General features: G+C 35.3%; 1 protein-coding gene across 1 annotated transcript in view; it reads right to left on the bottom strand.

The window, feature by feature from the left end:
- ADGRL4 (adhesion G protein-coupled receptor L4) overlaps nt 1–22,581 on the bottom strand; it is a 110,471-nt gene that overhangs the window by 23,781 nt on the left and 64,109 nt on the right. The window contains exons 4-13 of the mRNA XM_031465455.2: nt 21,085–21,234; nt 20,527–20,597; nt 19,539–19,718; nt 19,251–19,434; nt 17,717–17,833; nt 13,913–14,118; nt 8,682–8,855; nt 7,267–7,470; nt 4,271–4,491; nt 4,075–4,141 (exon numbers count right to left, since the gene is read on the bottom strand). Of these exons, the coding sequence (XP_031321315.2) occupies nt 4,075–4,141; nt 4,271–4,491; nt 7,267–7,470; nt 8,682–8,855; nt 13,913–14,118; nt 17,717–17,833; nt 19,251–19,434; nt 19,539–19,718; nt 20,527–20,597; nt 21,085–21,234 (1,574 nt within the window). The remainder of the gene's footprint in view (nt 1–4,074; nt 4,142–4,270; nt 4,492–7,266; nt 7,471–8,681; nt 8,856–13,912; nt 14,119–17,716; nt 17,834–19,250; nt 19,435–19,538; nt 19,719–20,526; nt 20,598–21,084; nt 21,235–22,581) is intronic.

Below are 22,581 nucleotides of genomic sequence, written 5' to 3'. Positions count from 1 at the left end.
AGAAGGTTGGCCGTGGATTCAACTTCATGGACATGGGTTCCAGCTCAGGTACTTACTAGCTGTTGGGCAAACTGTGTAATCACTCTATGCCCCGATTTTTCCAACTTCAAAATAAAATAAATCACACACACACACACACACACACACTCACAGCCATTTTTGAGTTATTAAAAGATTAGATTCAGTGTGTTAACACATGGAGAGTGTTTAGTGCCAGGAGTATACCAGAGCTTAATATTAATGTTCTTATTTTTCTTATTAATAGTTCCCATTATGTGAGCTGAGTTTGGGGCAGTTTATTATGGGTAGATTAAAATGAAATGGGGCAGAATGGCAGCAGAAAGATAGATTAGAAGGCAGTTGCAGAAGAGGCAAGGTAAAATGAAAAGGCGAGCTTTAGATTAAGACAGAGATAGTTTCAAGTTCTATCTTCATTACTTATTTGTAGATTCAGTGCCTTGGCTCGATCACTTAATATTTTGAATCAAATTCTATTTTTCATTAACTATAAAATGATATCATAACACTATGGCTGCTTTAAGGAGATTGAGTATTAAAGTATTAGCTGTGTGTTTCAAAATTAGTAGCTGCTCAATAAAACTGTAAATTTAAATAACTCCTATTACTGTTAATAATACTAGAATCTTAGTAAGGGGTAACAATGACTAAAAAAGGTAGCAAAGGCTTGACTATGAAAGGAGAGGAGAAATGGAATTAAAAATTTGATAAATAGTTAATGGCATCTCGACCAGTGAGTGATGAATCTATGAAAGGATGATTCCTGAATTTTCTGAGTAACAGACAGATGATGATAATTTTGTGATTTCCGGTATTGCCTTATTTTCAATGGCGACTATTTTGTCTGTGCCCATTGTGTTTCTTCAAATGGCCCCCGGCAAGCTTACAGGGCAAACTCACACTAAGAATCCGATGCATGTAGAGCCGACTCTGCTTCTTCCCCTCTCCCCACCTCCAAATGAGACCTCATCACAGCGATGACTCTGAGCTCATGTTGGTCTCTCCTACAGCTCACTGGCATCACTTATATTATTATATGATGTTCTTTGCCATTTGTTTTGTCTTGCTTTCTCCTTATTGATACGACAGTGGGCAGGGGATGACTCTTACATACCCTTTGTTCTCCCATCATGCCCAGACCGCCCAGTTAACATGGTGAACTTAAGGATGTGGCTTGGCACCTTTACCTCCCAGAATATCCCCAAACATAGGATGATGATTTTCAATTCAGTGAATCTATGTAGTTGACTGTAAGGGTGGTTGTAGGATATGTTCCTCCATTGACAAAGCTCAGCTTCTCTGCTGCTGGGGGCTACAAGGGTCTGATCACCTCGTGGATGGAGAGAGCTCAGGACATCACTTTGGTTTAGTCTGGTTCTTATTACTGCTGGTAATCTTAGCTTATGTGACGGCCTCCACTTTGGTGGTATATGTGATTTTCTTAGTGTTTATAGTATTTCACTTCCATCGTGGCCCCTTCTATTTTCCAGAGAAGGCTAGCCATGCCACCGTTCAGCATCACCTCTGTTCGACCCATTCTCTTGTTATGTATAACTTCACTTGACCTGACAACTTTCCGGGCAGCCCCACAACTATTTTCCACTTCTCTCACTTTTCTGTTCTTATAGGATAGCTAAAGCCTTTGTGTATCCCCTTGCCCCCCATTATTTTATTCCTAGGCACATTCCATAGTAATCCTTTCACCTGCATGCTGTCAGGAAATGCAGCCTGCAGGAAACTCTAACCAAAAGCAAGTCTAGTCTCTATGTTCATATTTGACCCAAAGTCAGGGATCATGTCAAGCTGTCATAAAAACCTGCTCCCACTCTGCTCTTGTACATCAAGGAGACATGATAATCCCACAGCCACACTGGCATTCAGTCTGGGATCAGAATGAGAGTTTTTCACTCTTACTGTTTCTGGTTCCATTCTCTACAAACCCTTTGGAGTACTCCTCCACAGCTCGTCTTCAGGGAAATGGGGGCGCACTGACGTTTCTTTCTCACTGGCAGGATAAAGAAAAGCTTTTCATAGAGAACAATGCACTCCCTCAAAGGCCACGGACTCCTCACTCTGAGCCACTAACCTCTCAGCGCCCCCATCCCTAGTCCTCTTACTGAGTTACTGCTGGTCCTACTGTCTCTTTGTAAGACCCACGGGGAGTGTCAGGCACAAACTGTTGGTGGCTCTTTTTCAAATGTCTGGTGCTCAGTATTTCTTTTATTTTACCTTTGAACTCGATACTATTCTGGGACAACAGGAAAAGTTTTACTTAAAGTTGTGTCATACAGCTGAATAATAACAGTAGTAGTAATAATAATAATAACAGCCAGCATTGGCACAGAACACCAGAGATAACCACAGCAAAGGAATTCACTTCCATTCAATAGTTATTCAGAGAATTTCTGCAGTTTTTAAAAATACAGAAAAAGATAAACAGCATTCAGCTTTAGAGTCAAATCAAGGAGCCTTATCCATTTCTTAAGTAGCCTGACCCTCTAGTTAAGTGGAATGATTCTCATACTGAAACGGTATGAAAAATATATTGGTTCGTTAATTCCAGACTAGGACATTGTTTATTTCTAGGAAAGGTCATGGGACTCATTTTTTAGATAAGCCCATCTGAAATCTATTGACCTTACTATAAGATAATTCAAAATTATCTTTCCTCATATAGAAGCAACAGTAAAAAAAATGTTTTCAGGGAACAGTTTCCATTTGTTACTTTAGAGAAATGCTCCTGTTTTTCTTGTTTTCGGGATATTCCTAGCCTACAACTTTCATCTAAACTGTAAGAACCACTGATCCACTGATCTTTCACTTGTACAAAACAGTATCAGAGATGGCCCGCTCTGTAGAGAGGGAATCAGTAAAATCAGAATGTGAAGGCAGTGCCATCACACAGAATACTCATATCAGGGCAACACATGAAAATATATGAATGGGCCACCACTCAGTCTGGATTCTCATGGGAGCTGAAGTTTTAGGAATTATAAATAAACTAACATTGAAACTGTTTTAGCTAAAACCTTGCCAAGAGTTTCTTTTTTTATTACTAGATTCCTTGTGAGAGTTATAAACAATTTTCTGTGATGATTAGGGAATATAGCCTCTAAATGCACTTTATTTCACCCACACCATTAAAAATATAAACCTTGATAAAAATTCTCTCCTTTGCATTACAAGTCTTTCTCCATTTAGCATCTTCCTCACAGCCATAAAAAATGCATGGGGGAAACGTAAGAGAAAAAAAAAAAGCAAAAAGATAGCTAGCTTACGATCAAAACATATGGGGCAAAGTTGTCCAAAATATTGTCACAACTCCTCCACTGACAATTCATTCTATTGTAGAATCTTGTCAGACCTCCCAGATTCATTGACAGACTATTATATTCAGAATGGCTTTGAAAACTTACAGCACTTAGAAATGCTCTGGAGACATATAAAAATGTCTTTATTTAGAACAGAACACATAACACCTGCCAAATTTGTAGGTTTGAAACTACTTCCAATAAGAATTAAAAGGCCCTCTTCCCAGCTGAAATAGGGCTATCAATGTATAACTTGTCTGCTCATGGGAAATAGTGGGTTCTGGTCTCTGATGTCGCAATTTAGTTTAAAATCACTTTCATGATGACAGGGTACATAAGGATGATAAAACTAGAAAGATGACAGTCTAATCTTCAAAGATCCCTGATCATCGATAAAAGATTAAATAACGTAAACATCTGAAATGCCAGATTATTAGCTGGTTGGCACACTCTCAGGACTGGAGTATGAAGAGACACTACTGAGACGTGAGAGATGCTTTTCCTACATGTAATGCAAAAATATATCCTCCCAAGAGGGGCAAATGAATTGTAATAGTTTTGAATTCAAAATATGTATGTTTTTTCTCAAAAGTGATGCAATGTATATAAAATGTTAATACATGATATACTGTAAAATGTTCAAAATTATTTTTCCCTTCCAAGTAAATGACTGATGGCTGAGAGTTTTAAGCACCCTGAAATCATAACATTTTTGAATTCTCACCGCAATTTTAAATATACGTACAAGAATGATTAGACAGGCTGGTCCTATAAAACTCCAAATAAAGTTGTTTTCTGTGCTAAGCCAACATCTGAAAAGTAAATAAGAGGTAAAAATCTATAAATATGTACTATGTACTTCAACAAAGCAAAATTGTCGATGATGCACAAAGCATATTCAAAATTGCATTTCTAATTTTTATGAGATTGTCTTAACTTACACTTTGGTGGTGCCGTAATATCTGTATCCTAATGATGCTGAAAATCCAACTACCACAGCTGGGCTGAGATAGCCAAAGATATAGAAATTCTTGTGCAAAAACCCTTTGTTGTAGATGACTCCTACGACAATGAGATAGAGGTGGATGCCTTCGATGCACATCCACGCAAAGGCAGCTAAAAAGAAGTAGTGCAGCAGCCCGGCTATGACTGAACAGAAGAGCTGGAAATGAAAGAAAGAAAGAAGCCGTAAGCAATGTTTGCTTTAACATTATCGTAACATAAAATACTGACGTTCTCCACCAATTATACCATTTTATATAATGCTTGATCCCATTAAACTAGCCTTGGCAAGGGTCAGTCTTTTAAGATGTACCTCTTGAATCTGATTTAAAATAACTGTGCTTCATCGATGTGAAACGTTCATCTGTGTTCACATTAGTTCTGTGATAGAACTAGTTTCTGTTCTTGTCCAGAGGTTTATACTTTTTATACATTTATATTATGTAATAAAGTGTGGATTAGTCACATGTAAGCCACGATATTTTAGTGCCTGTTAGTAATTTGAATTGATTACTGTTTTGGACATTCTTTCACTCTTCTTTATTTTATTCACGCAAAAAGAATGAAACTTATTGTTAATATTATGCCTAAAAAAATAATAAATAGCTCGATTAAGTGAAAACACTGAATTTACAAAACAGACAAATGATGATGTATTTTACCAAAATATCCATTTTAGAGTCATTTTAAGTGATATGATTATCAGGTAAATTCGAGATGGACTGCAGTTAAATGTTATTTATTAGTATTGACTTCACACCTAGAACTGTAGTTAGCACCTGGAGATCATCAGACTAAGTGAAGTAAGCTAGAAAGAGAAAGAAAAATACCATAGGATGTCACTTATATGTGGATTCTAAAAAAAATGACTCAAATAAAGTTTTTTACAAAACAGAGACAGACTCACAGACATAGAAAACAAACTTCTGGTTACCAGAGGGGAAAGGGGGTAGGGAGAGATAAGTTGGGAGCTTGGGATCTGCAGATGCTAACTACTATACATAAAACAGATAAACAAGGTCCAACTGTATAGCACAGAGAACTATATTAAATACCTTGTAATAGCCTATAATGAAAAAGGAATTACATATATATATAAAATGAATATATATATAAAAAATGAATCACTACGCTGTATGCCAGAAATGAACACAACATTGTAAATCAACTACACTACAATTAAAAAAAAGAGAAACAACAGAAAACAAGTAGTTACATACTTCTGCATTCATAGAACTAACACAATCTATTACTGGTGAGGTAACATAATAACACTTACATACCTATTGCATTTAACAAAACATAGTATAATCCAACATAATGAGATTACATACTAAAATACATTGGAGAACATTATATGAGGTTGGGAATAATGATTAAAATTTGGGGACCACTTTAGTGAGGAAGTGAGATTTGAAATATGGTTTCAAAATGGGAAGAATTTGATAGGTAACAGAATTGAAAATAAACACTCTAAGGAATAGTTTTGTGGTGAGGATGATGGTGGAATAAGGCTGAAGGAATTAGGCGCTGATGGAGGGTAGTGGGAAGTACATAAAATTGAAAGATGGTATGAATACCACTGCAAAACAAATCAAAAAAAATAAAAATAAACCAGATATGAAGTTTACAGTCTAGTGTATACCATTTACAGTAAGTGCTTTATGGCATCTGCTTGAGAAGAAAACCTTGATAGCTGATGGTTAGTTTCAATACTTGAAGGATTTCTAGTAAGAGGCAATTTAATGGAGAGGACAGGATGTTTTGCCGCCACGAGGATGCGTTCTCCATCTCCGCCTGCAGGGGGAGCTGCAGCTGCTGCGCTAGGAAAGCCAGTGATGTGTTCCTGTTTCTCCAGCGCTGCTGCCAGCCATTGCCTGAGCGCTGCGAGATCACTAAGACACTCCTGGTTTCCTGTTTGTTTTGCTTTGTTTTTTAATTGAAGTGTAGTCAGTTTATAATGCTGTGTCAGTTTCTGGTGTGGAGTATAATGTTTCAGTCATACATACACATACTGTATTCCTTTTCATATTCTTTTTCATTATAAGTTATTGCAAGATATTGAATATAGTTCCCTGTGCTATACAGTGGGACCCTGCTGTTTACCTATTTTTTGTATAGTAGTTAGTCTCTATAAATCCTGAACTCCCCATTTGTCCCTTCCCACCTCCATTCCCCTCCCCTGGTAACCATAAGTTTGTTTGCTCTGTCTGTGAGCCTGTTTCTGTTGCCTGTGGCTCTGGGTCTTCTCAAAGGGCTCCTGGCCAACCACGCTGCGCTTTGCCTAGGACTGCACTGCTGCGCACAGTCTCCCGCACTCGTCCTTTCTCCTTCCTTCCCTTCACTCACGGTCAGCTCTGCGTCTTGCTCTGATGGCTCTCCAAAACTCTCCTTCCTATTTTCTCTCACAGACATTTTGCCTAATAAATCTATTGCATGTTTTATCCCGCTTTAGCGTCTGCTTCTAGGAAGACCCAGACCAGCACGATATGGGAACTATTTATTCAGTAAGGCTCTAGATCAATACTGGTGGAAAATGGTTAGAAAAGTGCAGTGACTAGTGGTTAGAAAAGTGCAAATTTCAATCAATGAACTCTGGCTGTTGTGTTAAGATAAATTTTACTTCCAATTCTCTCTCTTCCCTCTGTTTTTGTTTAATGCCCATGTTCAAACAAAACAAAACAAAACAGGTTATTTCTTTAGTTTTCTGCCAGGCTTTCATAGTTCATCATTATGAAGGACATCGTAGCTCAGGGAATCGATAAGCAAGTGGCTTAGATATGGTAGCATTATCAAACTGAGAAAAGGCTTAAGAACAAAGTATATTGTGTGTTTGCCCCATATAAGCCTTTAATAATTCAGGTTTCTATGACATATATATTTAGGACAGTAAAATTTAGAGAATAAAAATAGAGAGTAAGGGAGATCTACATACCTTATTAGTGTTTGTATTGATTCCGATGAGAAAAACAAGTTCAGCAAGGAACAGGCTACAGCAGAGATTTTTGTGGATTGTTGTCCTGGTGCTTTGAATTTCACTGAAGAACCAGAAGGTGAAAATGCACATGGCGAGGCAAATCAGTGAAATAATTATTCCTAGTTGAGTGATCCTTGTAAGAATATTATAATCTTTAATACCCTAAGGGAAAATAATAATACAGCTGTTAACAGAATAACTTAGTAGCTTGTCAAAGGAACTATAACATATAATGAACTTCCTTTTTTGGTGAAACATTAATCAAAATGTTCATAAAATGTAAAAATACAAATGTGCATTTAGAAGAGAAAAATTTTGTGCTTTTGAAAATGCTCAATATTCAGAGAAATCTGATATCAATCATACAGCACTTTAACAGTTCTGTAATTAGTGATTCTTTTCTAGCCATAGTATATATTAGTATATGGTTTAACAACGTTATCATCAACAGTTTTGATATTAGAAAGGAAATTCATTATTGTAATGTGAACGTGGTTAATTAAAACAGATCTATCGGGGGTAAGAACAAGTCTTATTTCTATGCAGCAATTCATTTAAACACATTAAGCAAAGGTATCAGAAATGCTGCATATATAGAAATGCTGCATACATAGAATAACAAAACAGTCTAGATGAGAGACTTGAAATGAGAAAGGTTGGTTGCATTTTAACTAAATGGTTTTATATACAGAATAGAAGCATCTTTGTTTACTTAACATTCAGAAAAAAAAATAGCACCTTTATCACTGACATTGTGGTGAAGCAGATTTATTTGACTACTTTATATATTTGATGGAGTCTAAGCCTGTATGGAAATAAACCTGTAATCTAATCAAGATTATGATGCAGAGATATAAAGTAAAAAAGTTATATAATGTAAAAGCAAGATGTTACTGATGTAAAATACATATTATGAAGCTATTTACGTTAAAGAGATTTTTCACGTTTAAAAATCTTGTATTATTAAAAGATGACATTAATTATAAATGTGCTAATACTTATTGGCTAGGTATCAAATATTCTAAAGAATTTTGATACAAAAGCAAAAACCCTTTAAGTCCATGATACATTAAAATGTATAAATGGTCATTAAAAGCAGCATTAAAATCTAAGAGTCAATGGATAGATATTTAGCACACAATCTACTAGAAATTATAGACTAGCTAAGTCTTACACTAAAAATAACCAAAAATCCAGACTAGATGTCATAGAAGTTAGGTAGAAAAACAGACTAAAAAAAGATACTGTTGGGGTTTTATCAATTAATTAAATATACTATTTATACCCAAAGGAAACATAAAAATTAATTATTCTTATGAATGACATACAAAACACAGACAGATTTATAAATATGAAGTGGAAAACTGCCTTACAATGGAAGAACTAGCAGACATCAAAATTGCAAAATGTGTCAGGTGATTACAGCGGCACGAGGTGTGGGTCTCATTCGAATATGTCAGCTCACAGCCCTCGGAGGACCAGCTGCCGTTCATGGTGTCAGGCAAGTAGTTCCAAAACGCACACTGACTCCTATGCTTCTCTGTGGTCTGAAAAAGAGACATTTTACTGATGGAAGAAAGATAAGAAGTTATCCATATGGTATCATTTTTGTTATATTTAAAATACCATTTTTGCATATCAATATAATTAAAGCTCTGCCTAAAAAGTGAAGCATAAAATCAATGCTAATAAATGAATTTTGCTGTTGTGTGAAAGAACTGAAATTATACTGCGATGGTGCTATAGCTTATCAACCCTGCATCACAGACTTGTGAGAATTGTTATCAGCTGAGATCATGCATGTCATTTAGAATGGTGCATGACATATCATATTATCTTCAATAAATGTTTGTTTATGGAGTATACACTAGACATTAGTCATTGATCCAGTTGCTAAAAATATAACACTGAACAAAACAGAGAAACTGTTTGCACTGTTGACCTTACATTCTATTGAAGAGACAAGAAATTATTAAACAAAAAAGATAAACTTGGGAAAGGAGAATAAAAGTAATCTGAGGAGGCTTTTTCTAGATGACGTTAAAGTAAATACTTTGATGAAGTGAGAAAGTGAGCCCCGGAGAATTGGGAACAGAGTGTTCCAGACAGTTGGAATGGAAAATGGAAACTCTCTTAAGTGAGATTCAATGGGGATCTTCCAGAAACATTGAGAAACCAGTGTAGTTCAAGCAAGGGGTGAGGTAAAGAGGAGTGAGGATAAGAGCAGGCAGCACGGGGCTGATCGTGTAGACCACAGGATGGGTGTTCAGTAACAGCAGAGTCCTCCTAGTCATATATTTATATTAACTAATCATAACAATGCCTAATGCACTGTAAGTTTTCATAATGATTTATTCATAAAGTATGGTGCACATTATACTTGTTTCTTGTAGAAATAAAAACTATTCACAATTTTATAACAATTTGTAGTTAACTAGGTCCTTTCTCACCTATTTCATTTAATTTGACCCTGAAAAGAGCCCTATGAGGTACGTATTGTGTTGAGTGTTAAGAGATCACGAGATATCTAAAAATATACTCAAGCATAACCACTGGCGAGTGGAGTAACACAGAATCAAACCCAAATCTTCAGACAACTACTCATTAAAGAAAATATTAGTGGAGTATCAAATATGAGACAGGCACTGTGCTTGGAGCCAGAGGTCCTCAGTTGAAAAGATAAAGCATCTTCCCTCAGGGATAATAGAAACCCAGATGGTTTTAAATCAGGCAGTTGCTTTAACGGCATGTATACAAATCCCAGCACTTGGATCAACAGTTGGCGCTCTGGAGAATCTGACTGGAGTGAGTCTGGGAAGACAGTGGTTAAGCTAAAATTGGAGAGATGTCAAGAAATTTTTCAAATAGGTCAAGCTATGTGAAGAAAATGGAAACTCTACATCTAGTTCCCCCTAAACAGCCAAGAAAATGCCCAATCCCACACGTGTTAAAAAAAAAACAAAAACAAAAACCCCACATAAACTAGAGGAGCCAGAGGGACTCTAGAAATGGGGAACTTGAGTCACTTGAGAGTGTGTCATGCAAAAAACAGAGGGTTAAGTGAGGGTCTGTCTACACGCGGAGCTCTCAGTATCACCTACCACATTCTCTTCATTCTCCTAATCCAAGCTCTGTCTACAGGCATGAGGTTAAAAGGTTTCTGGGAAACTGAAAGGCCCCAGAAAAGTGACTTTTAGGTGGTGGATCTTCCAATGCAACGGTCAGAAACCAGCCTGACGTAACTCTCTAAGGAAGCACACCATTGCCACAAGCCACTTGAATATGCACGTCTTTCAAATGCCTCCTTATTAGGTATGAATACCTACCAGGAACCACCAGACCTCCGGGGCACACACTCTAACATGAAAGACAAAGAATAAAGGCCAACAAGCCAAACAGAGAAAAAAATCAGGAGCAACACAATGTTGGGAGCAGAAAAGAGTTTTTTCTTTGTTTTTTTAAATACAAATGATACCGCAGAGAGATACTGCACCCATAAAACAAAGGCAGAGTTTAAAAAATAAGAGTTTTCAATTATAATTAAGTATAAAGTAGAAATAAAAAAATGTTAGAAAAGAAATTAAAAATGGAGAAGAAAATTTAAAAAGAAAAAAACCTCAGAGTTTCAGCTGAGAAGTCTAATATTTAAATAGCAGGAGCAACAGAAGAGACCAGAGACACTAGAGCGGAAGAAATTAACACACAAGTTATATTTAAAAAATTCCCTGAAACTGAAGGCCGTACATTTTCATACTGAAGAGACTCAGATTATGCCTAGCACAGTTAATGAAGAAAGATCCACACCAACGTTCATCTTAGATTAGAATCTTGAGAACAAAGGTAAGATCTCAAAAGTTCTAGACAGAAAGAGACAGATCACATGCAAAAGAATGCAGATTCTAAGGAAAATATCAATTTGTGTTCAACTTCTCCAGGTAAACCTTGGAAGCTAGAAAACAATGAGCAAGGTCTAGAAAATTCTGAAGAAATAATTATTCTCAATTTATAACTCTATACCCATGGAATTTATCTAGTAAGGATAAGATAGAAATATAGATACTTATCTCACAAGATAATGTGAGAGTTCAAAAAGTTGACTTTCTGGGCATCTTTTCTCAAGAGCCAGTGGAGAATATGCCACCAAAACACAGGGATAAGCCACGAAAGAAGAAAACAGTAGCTCAAGGAAATGTTGAAGCTGACACAGGAGAGAGATGAGTTGCATGTCCAGGATGAGGTGGCAGGAATGTCCAGGCTGATAGCTGTACAGCAGGCAAAGAGCAGACCATCCAGACAGGATCAAGTTCACAGAAGCCAAAAAAGGATGTCTGTAGAAATCATCTGATAATCTTATGTATTTAAATGTTTGCTGAGGAGATTTATAGTACTGTCAGAAAGTTTGGGGACAAATTAGTAATGGATAAACAGAAATCTAAACAAATAAATTTGAGGAATTTACTAACAGCAGGAGAATGGTTCGGCTTGCTGATTCAGGTGTGAATTACACACTGAAAATTGATTTAATCAGAAACTTGATGAAACACGGGAGAATAGATTGCTGGGGGAGCGGGAGGGTGTGTCTCCCAGGGAAAGAGATGTATAGGAAAACTAAATCCAAATTTTCTGCAGATGGAAGTCAACAGATAATTCCTATTTTTTAGACTCTTAAAATTAGAGGAGTTACTGGGTTTTGGGTAATTTGATTCCTCAGAGTCTCACTATCCTTATCTGTAAAATGGAGATAACAGTACATACCTCATGGGGCTATTGTGAGAATTAAGTGAATTTTTTAAAAGTAAATAATTTAGAACAAAGTCTGGTCCCATATAAGCATTATTCAAGTCCTGGTTGCTATCATTATTATCATTATCAATATTATTATAAAAGCTATGATTAATATTATTCTGAGGTAATGAAACAGTATATACTAGTTGGTAAAATTGCAAATAAATTGTCAGGGGATCAGGAAACTGAAGGTGTGATAAATGAGACAGCTTCTATTTTCCTAGAGAAAAAAAATGGGATCAAATTTTATTCTTAGAGAAGGAAGGTGTGTTAGAGAAAAGCGGTGAAATTTCAGAGTGGTCATTACTTTGAATGGGAAAAGGATTTGAACAGAGAAGATTAAGGACAATCAAGCTTTCTATTAACCAAGGAGAAGGCTGTGTGTGTGTTTTGTTTTGTTGTTGTGTCAGAGACTGACCAAGTGGGCTGCCTTTGGCATCTCTTCAGCTGCCAAAACGTTCAGCTAATAAAAACTGCAGAAAAACCATGAGACCATGTGAAAGAACAGCGTTTGTTTTCTAGTGTCAAAAGGACATTTGCATTTAGCATCTGAAAATATCTAAATTTAGGGTCCATTCTTAAAACAGTTCACACTTTCTTTCCCCCTCAGCAGAATGCCTACCAATGCTTAGGTCTGAACTACTATTTATGTGCATTTTCTATGCATTTAGTTTCTCTCTACTTCAGATGCCTTTCTTTACAGCGACACATTTGGACCGTGCGTAAGCATACAGAGTGGCCCCTCGGTATCCACAAGGGGTTGGATCCAGGATCCCTGCTCATTCCAAAATCCACAGATGCTTAAGTCTCTTACGTAAAATGGAGTAGTATTTGCATATAACCTACGCACATCCTCCTGTATACTTTACACCATCTCTAGATTGCTTATAACAATTAATACAATGTTAATGCTAAGTAAAGGGCCTGCAGCAAATTCGAGTTTTGAGTTTTGGAACTTTTTGGCATTTTTTTTCCCTCCAATATTTTCGATCTGTGTCAGGTTGCATTCACGGATGCAGAACCTGTGGCTACAGAGGGCTGACTGTATGTTCTTTTAGTCCTCTGCTCCCCATAAACATGCACATACAATTACCCAGCTCCAGGGTTCTCTAAACGGAGCTTCTGAGGCACTTTGCATCATGTACTAGGACTGAAATTTGATTGAAAGCCCAAGAAACTATCAAATGTAAAAATGCAGCAAACAATATAATTTAAACTTTCCCCACTCATTTTTAGGTCTATAAAAACCCCCAATACTTGGTTATTTCTAATCATGTTTTTTTTAATCATACAGTTTTATTATACACGGTTTTAAAAAAAGATTTAGACTAACATTAAGAGTAAAATAGTCTCAGATGATTTCTTTATGAAATATTGTAAATTTCTCTATGATTTTATTTTAATCAGCACCCAAATCTCTGCAAATATTATTTTAAATGACAATTATTAACCAAACGTCTCCGTCATTACATAGGTAACATTTATCTCTTTGATACTTTTTAATTACTTCTTCCTTAAAGGTATGAACATCTTCCAAAAATGAGCAATATACTTAAAAATAAAACTAAAATACAGCTTAATTTCAGGGAATCAAATAGGTGACATCCTTTGGCTTATTAGAAAGTTTGAAGGTCACTGGAAGTACAAAATTATTTTATTGAAAAATTAGTTTAAACCACTTTACTCTTCTTTTATTTTAATTTTGAATCTGTTCTTAAACTCAAGAACTCACATGCCATTAAAGTGAAGTCACAAAAAAATGTTCATTTCTTTGAATGTTTCATAGCCATAACCAACAGTCACCAGAAACGCAACTTACCTTTATGTGACTTAATGTAAATGTTATTTTTTCAAGTTCATACAATGTGGGTGGGTTCGAGTTAATTGAGACTGAAATTACTGAAGAGATGACTCTTCCTTCTTCTTCGGCTTTCTCAGGACTCTGAGGTTCCAATAAGAAGTTGTCCGATGATGAAAACAGAGAGCCAATGCTCTTATAATATAAAAATGCAACCGCAACATTGCCTATCAATTAAATAAGTGTATTCAGTGAAATTCTTATAAAACAAAAATGTATTTAAGCTTTTAAAATAAACATAAAAATTGACCAGACAAAATTTTTACTCTAAGGGAGTCATACAAATCCGCAGACACTGAAATGTGGGTCATAATATACTTACGCTTACACTGTCAAACCACGGTAAGCCTATTCTCTGACCCCTGTGATTCTAAAACTGATCGTGGACTAACATCTTCTTGGCACAAACTGTATTTAGGATAAAAGTAGTCCTAGATAAATTTACATCCAAGTACTGACTAAGAACCAAGGTGCAAAGTGTATTCACTTGAAAAATAAGATTTTGACTTACTACTTAGCTGTGCAAATATATGAATTAGAAAGATATTGGGGGGAAATAAAACAGATTTACAGCATTAAGTTTAGAATTGAAAGAGTTGTGAGATGCCACTGAGTTTAAACTCATGCCCAATGAAATGTCTGCTATTTAAATCGATGACATACAGTTACGTGAACTCGGTAGGAAATTTACAGCCTTTTAAGGCAGCCATTTGTTCACACGCCTGACACTCCCCAAACACAGCATGTTGGCACATAACTCCAAGGTGGAAATCTTCCCTGATCAGTCTGGATTATCATGTGACCATTTTCCCCTTCACCTGGACACTAAGCCTGTATTAATGGACCTCAAACTGCCTTGGTTTTTGTAACAACTCATTATCACTGATATCAAGTGTGTGAACAACTCAACATGGAAAACAATTATTTTTTAAAATTCCTGTTGCCACTTAGGTCTTATTCCTTCTCTGTCTGCCGTAGAGAATCATGGACAGTAAATTGAGGAATTTATATTTGGAATTTACTCTTGGAATTGAAAGTTGTGGTTTTAGTCATTGCTCCTACTTGGGTGTCCCTGCATAGACTTGAGCTTTCTTACCTTTAACATAACCTAGCTCTTTACTAGGATAAGGTGGAGACCAAATGAAATAGTACATAGTCTTCTGTAAACTTTAAGGTGCTATCTTAATATGATTATCATCATACTTATTAACAGAAACGTGTTTGCTTTAGAGACTTGGAGAACTTAGGAAGAACTCTATCATATTCAGTTGTTCCTTCAAATTTGTGACTACAGCAATTTGAAAAGCATAAATGAATCAAAATCTTCAATACAAATGTTGACAATCATCAAAAGCAAGGGACTGTGATACAAAGCTGCAACCCTTCACATCACAATATCACACTAATAAATAGTATTCTTTGGATATGATTATGTGAGCTGGAAGTTGCAGAAGTACATCACCATTCATGTTCTCTACCTTAATCTAAAAAAGCCCCACAAGACACTGCTAAGAGCCTTGCTGAAATTCAGGCACATTGAATATTTTCCTAAACTTTCAACCCAGAAAGCTTACATCAAAGAAATAATGTTAGTATAACATGGCTGGGCTAGTGAATTCTGTTAATTCCCGGAGGTGACAACCAGCCCAGCATTTGCTGTAACAGACCAGGGCCTGAAGCAGAACCTGGAAACCTCTTGAGTGAACTTGACCTAGTCCAGTCGATGAACCAGTTCGTGCAACAGCCACTTTTCAGGGGGTAATAGTGGGGAACTGTCCAAAATCAAATGAAGCACCAAAAAGATAAAATGGATTTTAAAAATCTATTCATCACTCCTACCCCTTCTAAAGGAAAATATTTATTTAACATCAATTTTTGACATTTGGTAAAAGGAGATTCATGTCACATAGAAAGGTTCAAAACCCCCTTTTAATATCTTTATGAATACTGTTTCAAATATTTGTCCATTATCATCTTTTTTGGGGAAGCCTCTTTTAATTCCCATGATTTCTCACTAATTTCAGGCCTGAAATTTCATTTAGCTCTCGTATCAAATCTGTACCTACTTTCAGTAAACTAGGGTTTCATTCCCTAATGACAGGGACTATAAAAAGATTAAAAACCCATCTGTGCCTCCTTTATTTTCCTACTAATGCCTCTATGCTGCTTTTAACTAATGTATGTTTTTATTAATAGGTTTTGCCAATAAGTGAATAATCACACGTAGACATCATTAAGTGGTTTTGATCAGTTTCTTAGCTTTGCCCTTTAAGATTCAACCTTGAGGAAAACAAATTTTCTCCCTCTGCTTTCCTGAGAGCTGATATTACTGTCCCTTTCAAATGACAGAGTTTGCCTGCATGATTATGAAATGAAACAAAACTACCATACACTCAGACAGGATCTCTTTGAGATATTAATTTCATGACAATTTCATCATCTGTCACTATGATAAGTATTTTCAATGTCTTTATTCTCAACTTCTAAACACTACTCAAGATTGTCTTTGAAAATACAACAGTTTAACACATTCTTTGGATTTGCTCCTAAATATTATATGTGCGCTTGGTTAATTAGAATATGATGTAATAGGGTAAGAACCATGGGTTCAATGGCAGTATGGCTTAGTTATTTTTGCTTTTTATGGCCATCTGTTTCCTACTTTTGAATAAAAAATGGCAAGAAAGAATGGAGAGGATAATATCAACGGATTAGAAAAAATTCCTACAGTAGCACCGTAAAAAGTTTTTTAAAAGATGGTCTGAGAATAAGCGTCAACATGCTTTTTAACAATAAAGACTACATCTGTTTTATAAAATGATGTCTGTAAGAGACATATGTGTGTTGTTATATATAGTTTTCATTCATTTGTATGACCACTTACTCATGCTTTGGGAAAATATTATAATTCACATTTTCCTTAAGTCATATATTTTGACCTGTATGGGAACAACAATTGTATTATTAGCAGAGTTTTTTTTTTCCCTAAGTGCATTGAACTAAGAGAGCAGATAAAGGGATAAATTAAAATAGCAGCTGCTCCTTTGCCTGTGTTTAGGTTGCAAGGAAAAGCTGTTCGGGGCTGATTTCTTTGTTAATTCCTCCCCTTTAAGTCTTAGTCCTGTACCATTTGCTGACTTCTTGCTCCTTAGTTTCAGTACCAAAGAAATGAGGAAATTACGCTAGATAATCATAAAGTTACCTGTGAGTACTAGCATTCCTGAATCCCATTTCTCGAGAAAGCCTGCCGGTAGATTAGTTGAGTTTACTGTACAAAGACTAAGAAAATGACAAGTGGACGAGAAATCCAAGCCTAAACATAATTTTCTATCTTTTTGAACACTATCACTATTCACCTTCCTCATACAAGCACAAATTCAGTCTCACAGTGAGGACTATGAAGGATTACTGGAGAGGAGATATTAAAAGAACTCCTTGAAAATTACAGCATCTATGTACCGCTGCAAGGTGAGGAATGAAATACAGTTGCTTTGTGTTTTTCCACTGGGATCTTAACAATATTCGACAGTTACAGAGTTGGAGGTGAAACAAGAGGATCTTAATATCATCAGCTAAAATTCTCCCCAGGTATTTAAATCATAATGAAAATCTCAAGTACAAATATGGAAATTCTGTACACAAACATAAAACATTTTTCCTATAGAAAACCACACATGTTCTATGTACATATGATGCAATCAAATGTATGATAAGTATTTACTGGAAAATGTCAAAATACTATATATAAGATTGTCAAAGTCCTACCATTTGAATCATACGCAGCTTTTCTCTTTGGAAATATCTTTATGTAATCTCCGTCCACGTTCATATGGGGATGAGTATGTTTCATGTGATAGGAATCAAAATAGAAAGCTTTGAGAGCTGAAACAGAACCACGAAAATCAAATTCTCCGCAATTAGTTTCCTCAGGGTATTTATTGAGTTAGAGACAATTTCACCTATCATTCTATTTCAACTTCTTAATTACAGCAGGTAGAATGAACATATGCTAAACATGTCTGGACATTATAATTTGTATTTAAAAATCTTATTCAAGATTTTTTTTTTTGATTTCACTATAGCATTCATGGTTTAATTCTATATTTATTGAATTAAATAAAAGAAAACATGTATGTATACAAAGAAGCTTTAAATCATAATTATCAAGGCAGACAAGCAACTACAATCTAATGAGAGGATGTTATGTACAATATAATTTATTATATACAGAGCGATTGAATTAAATTCTTGAGTGATAATTTCCTTACCTCATGTATTTTCACCTTTGTCATTCAGGAACATCATCGAAATTTAGGCTCCTATGTGTTGGTCACAATGCTTTCTACCTTAATTTTGAGTAAGTGGTGAATCTTGAAGAGATAATGATTTTTGTATATCTACTGCTGCATAGCAGGGTGACATCCAGAAAATACAATACAGGTGTGTGCAATGATTATTTCTGAAAGTGTACCTTGTTTCCTCAAGAAACTTCCTCCTCAGTCTGATCTAGATTCTTAATGTTTTAAGTATGAGATTTCATACAGCAAGAAACATTCTAATTGACTATGTTAATTTCTTTATATTATCTAAAGGTAAAGGAGTCCTAAGGAGAAATTTAGATATACCACTTCCAGGACGAAGATATATGCCCAAATGATCTCAAAGGTAAAAGTAAAAAAAAATCTTCAAGGTCCAACATTAGAAAGGCAGGAAATGAGTACGTAAAATAGTGGTCTCTCTGCAGACCACTGCAGAGACGCTAAAACTGGTGCTCACGCTGCAGTGTTAGAAGTCAGGGTGGCATTACCTTTAGGGTGCAGGGCGTGGCTGGCAGGAGGCAGGAGGGGGCTTCTGAGGTCCTGATTGTACAAGCGTGTTCACTTCGTGAAAATTCGTCAAGTTATACTCTTTTGATAGTGCACTTTTCTGTATGTGTGTGCTTCAATAAAAATTTAACTTAAAAATTAACATCCTATATCTAGGAAATCTGTCTGCACTATCATTAGTCCAGGCAGATCCTACCGAGTCATGAGATGACAAGGGAGTAATCTCTGAGCATTTAAATGCTAAACAGTTGAGAAATAGGAAAAGGTAGAGGGTACCGGAAAGAGGCAAATTGTATGAAGTCATCCTTTTTATTTATACCACCCTTGTGAAATGCATTACCATTCATTTCTGCATTGATTAAAAAAAAAAAAACAGCCAATTTAATTAACAGTATTTGAAATAGTTTCCTTCCCTTCTGAGAAGAGCTTGTTTGGAAAACACTGTTGCTTTGACATTGACCTTGACTTCTTACCTACGTCACTTGAATTCGTATCAAACTGAGTGTTCTTTTGGAAGTTCTGAGAGATCCTTAAGGCAGCTTGTTCAGCAGCATGGATCAGTTTTGTAAGTTGAGTTCTTCTATGATTCATAGATAACTTGTCCCAAACTATAAATGTATCCTTTTGAACAAAATTATTCACAGTTTTTACAAACTCCTGTTGAAAAAAAAATAAGTATATCTCTTAATCTTACTTTAATCACAGATGTAAAGAAAAATTTAAAGCTTAATTATAATTGAGTTAAAACTCAGCATACTTACAGTAAGAGTTGAATTAGAAAGGATGTCCTTGGCTGCATTAGTGCTGTTCGTGTAACCCAGTAATGAGGATGATTCAGCTAATACTTCTATATACGTAATTATATCCACTGGTGAAAGATCTTTCACGGAATTTCTATAGACCTCTTGTAGCAAAGCCATGGGTTCTTTGATGTGTCTGATCTGAACAAAAATGAGTTCAGAAAAAGGAAACCAGTTTAAAGTACCACTGGATCTTTTCAAGAATAAACATTGTATACTAAATATATTCTGAGTTTTTCTTTTTGTCCTATACATTAGTAAGTTATCAGACTAAACCTAAACTATAATATGAAACACTGAAACCTGAAGATTAGCCAATGACCTAAAAAGTATACAAGTTACTTCAGGGAGTAAATAGCATGTTTGAATGGATCATTTTTAAAATGAGCTTTTAAAAGTTATAATAAATTACAACTTAATTTGAACTAGATTTTAATCAACCAGAGAAAATTCTTTACATGATAAAATGGAAATTTGCTTTAGTGGATTGTTAATGAGTCATATTGAGACTCACACTTTCAATCACAGGACAATAATTTTATGAATGTTCTACTTATTTACTCCTTGAAATAGTATTTACTTTGAGGTACAAAATCTAGTTGCATTCATCTATGTCTTCTTAGAATGTGGGAACGGCTTGGGGTCAAAGTATGTTTTTACTACTTTATTCATCAATGTTCTTTGCATGTTGAAACTAACTTTCAGTATATTGAACAGTAAAAAAGTAACATAAGTTAAATATGTAAAAGTCTTCTTCAGTACTTTGGGGATTTTCCAATTAATCCTGTCTCTGACTGAAACAAAATACTTAGATCTCTAAACGAACATAGTTTCAACTCTATATGAAGATCCACTGCTTGTTGCTCTTTTTAAAACGTGCCATTAGAGATTTTAATGGAAACCAAAGTGTCAAAAGAGAACAGATTTTTAATTCAACTTCTTTACTCACTTTTGCTAAAGTTTTACCAATATTCTCAGCAATACAGGCATTATCTAAGTGGCAGTCTGCATTCACAATTTCTGCAGGAAAAAAAAAAACACATTATATGGTAGGTTTCTAAAAATAGCTTTCCTAAGATAATTATATTGATTCCAATAATTCTGCTCACTTACTTAAACATTGAAAACATTCTTAACACTTGAATTTCATTTTCTTTTTTTTATGAAAATTCATTTACTTAAAATTGTTTTCATTATTCATTACCCTAAAACTTTAGTCATAATAAAAATTCACTTAATTTTCTTCATTAAAATGCACGGTATTTTATGGAATCTAGAAAATTTGTAGCTACCCTAAAGAATAGGTCATGTTAATTACATAAAACATGTGCATGTGGTCTACAGCTTCCATTAAATAAAACAATACCTTTTCTTACTTCATTTTATAGATGATAAAGGCTCCTGGTACATTTCTTGGAAGGTGTAGCTCTTTGATATTTCACTAGATAGTACATATTTTATAATACATAAAGTTTCAGCAAACATAAAATTTAACAATATAATTTACCTTGGCAGTAAGCGCCATCATTAGGTGTGAACTGGGAGTTTCCTGTGGATGTCTGATAACCTTCTTTGCAGGAGCAGTTATACCCACCATCCACATTTTCACACACGGCATGATCACCACAGGCTGCTGACTCACTGCACTCGTCTATATCTGGAAATAGGTGAAAAAGTAAATTTTTAATTTAGTGCTTATATTACCCTGTTGATAACAGTATTACATAGAGATTTGATTTCATGGCAAATTTTAAAAGAAAGCAAGGAAAATCTCATCATTAGGAAGATGACAGAGCAAACTTAGGTGCAGATATATTTTTAACTTTGATTTGGCCAATCCACGTTGACAGTATCCTAAAAATGTTAACAACAGGCCAACTCTTGAGTTGTTTTCTGAAGAGCCTGATTCATCGACAAAGTCATTAGAGTAATTTCTATCATTGATGATGTAATATTTTTTCCTAATTTAGTAAGAATCCAATTTACAAAATACATTTGGAATTCTTTGTCTCCTAGTATTACATCAAAATTGATTGTAACAACTCAGTTTAGAGTAACCTAGAGGGCAAAAAAGAGTGGCCCATTTTCTTTCCAAAGCCTCACTTTTCCATGTAAGTTAAACTAAAATTTAAGATGTAGCAGAACGTGTGATTCAACTCCCTTAAAATTTTACCACAAGTTATTGCTTTTGTTCAGGTTATATTTTACTATGATTCTTAATACACAGCCATCGTAGATAAAGTAACAAAGTGTACAGGATTAAGTCTCAGATTTTCAGTAGCTATATATCAAAGCTACAATAAATGTGGTAGGTCATAAACTATATAATTTATACTTTTAATTTAAAATTTTATATACTACAGTGAAACATGTCTTAAAGTTACAAATAAAGTATAAATGCTCTGCCAGTAGGCAGAGTTCCAGAAGGGAATGATTCCAAGGAAATGAAGAGTCCAGATCATTACCTTCAACCGATGCAAAGATTTTTGTGCTCCTGGCCTCACTCTAACATCTTGCTCTGACATCTTCCAGCTAATTTATGTTAGATTAATGAACAAACCTGTAATCTTACATACATAATTTTATTTTTTAAAAACTAACAGAGTGGTACAATACCATTTGCCATAAAAAAGGAGGAGTAATCAAAGTCCAATTAAAATGTCTTTGAGATAGTTATCTGAAATGTAGCTGATCCTAATTTCTCATTGTACAAATGCAATAAGGGCACACACACACACACACACACACAAACCATTAAAACCCATAGGGCCAGAAAATGGAACTGACAGTAAGCGTTTTGCCATTTCTTGGAGAAATTTCCATTAACTAAGAAGGTGATGGTACTGGATAGAAGAAGAAATTAACAGGCCTGAAAAAGAGGTCCAACACCCCTTGTTCTTCTGCCAAATCTATTTATTCATGATCTGTACTACCCAATCCAATACCTTACTTCTACAGGAACAAATGCTGCCCTACGCCCTCACGCTTGTCCTCCTATTTTATG

Source organism: Camelus dromedarius, chromosome 14 (assembly GCF_036321535.1).
Source record: "Camelus dromedarius isolate mCamDro1 chromosome 14, mCamDro1.pat, whole genome shotgun sequence".
In the NCBI taxonomy this organism is placed as follows: domain Eukaryota; kingdom Metazoa; phylum Chordata; class Mammalia; order Artiodactyla; family Camelidae; genus Camelus; species Camelus dromedarius.
This window is presented reverse-complemented; position numbering and strand designations above follow the sequence as displayed.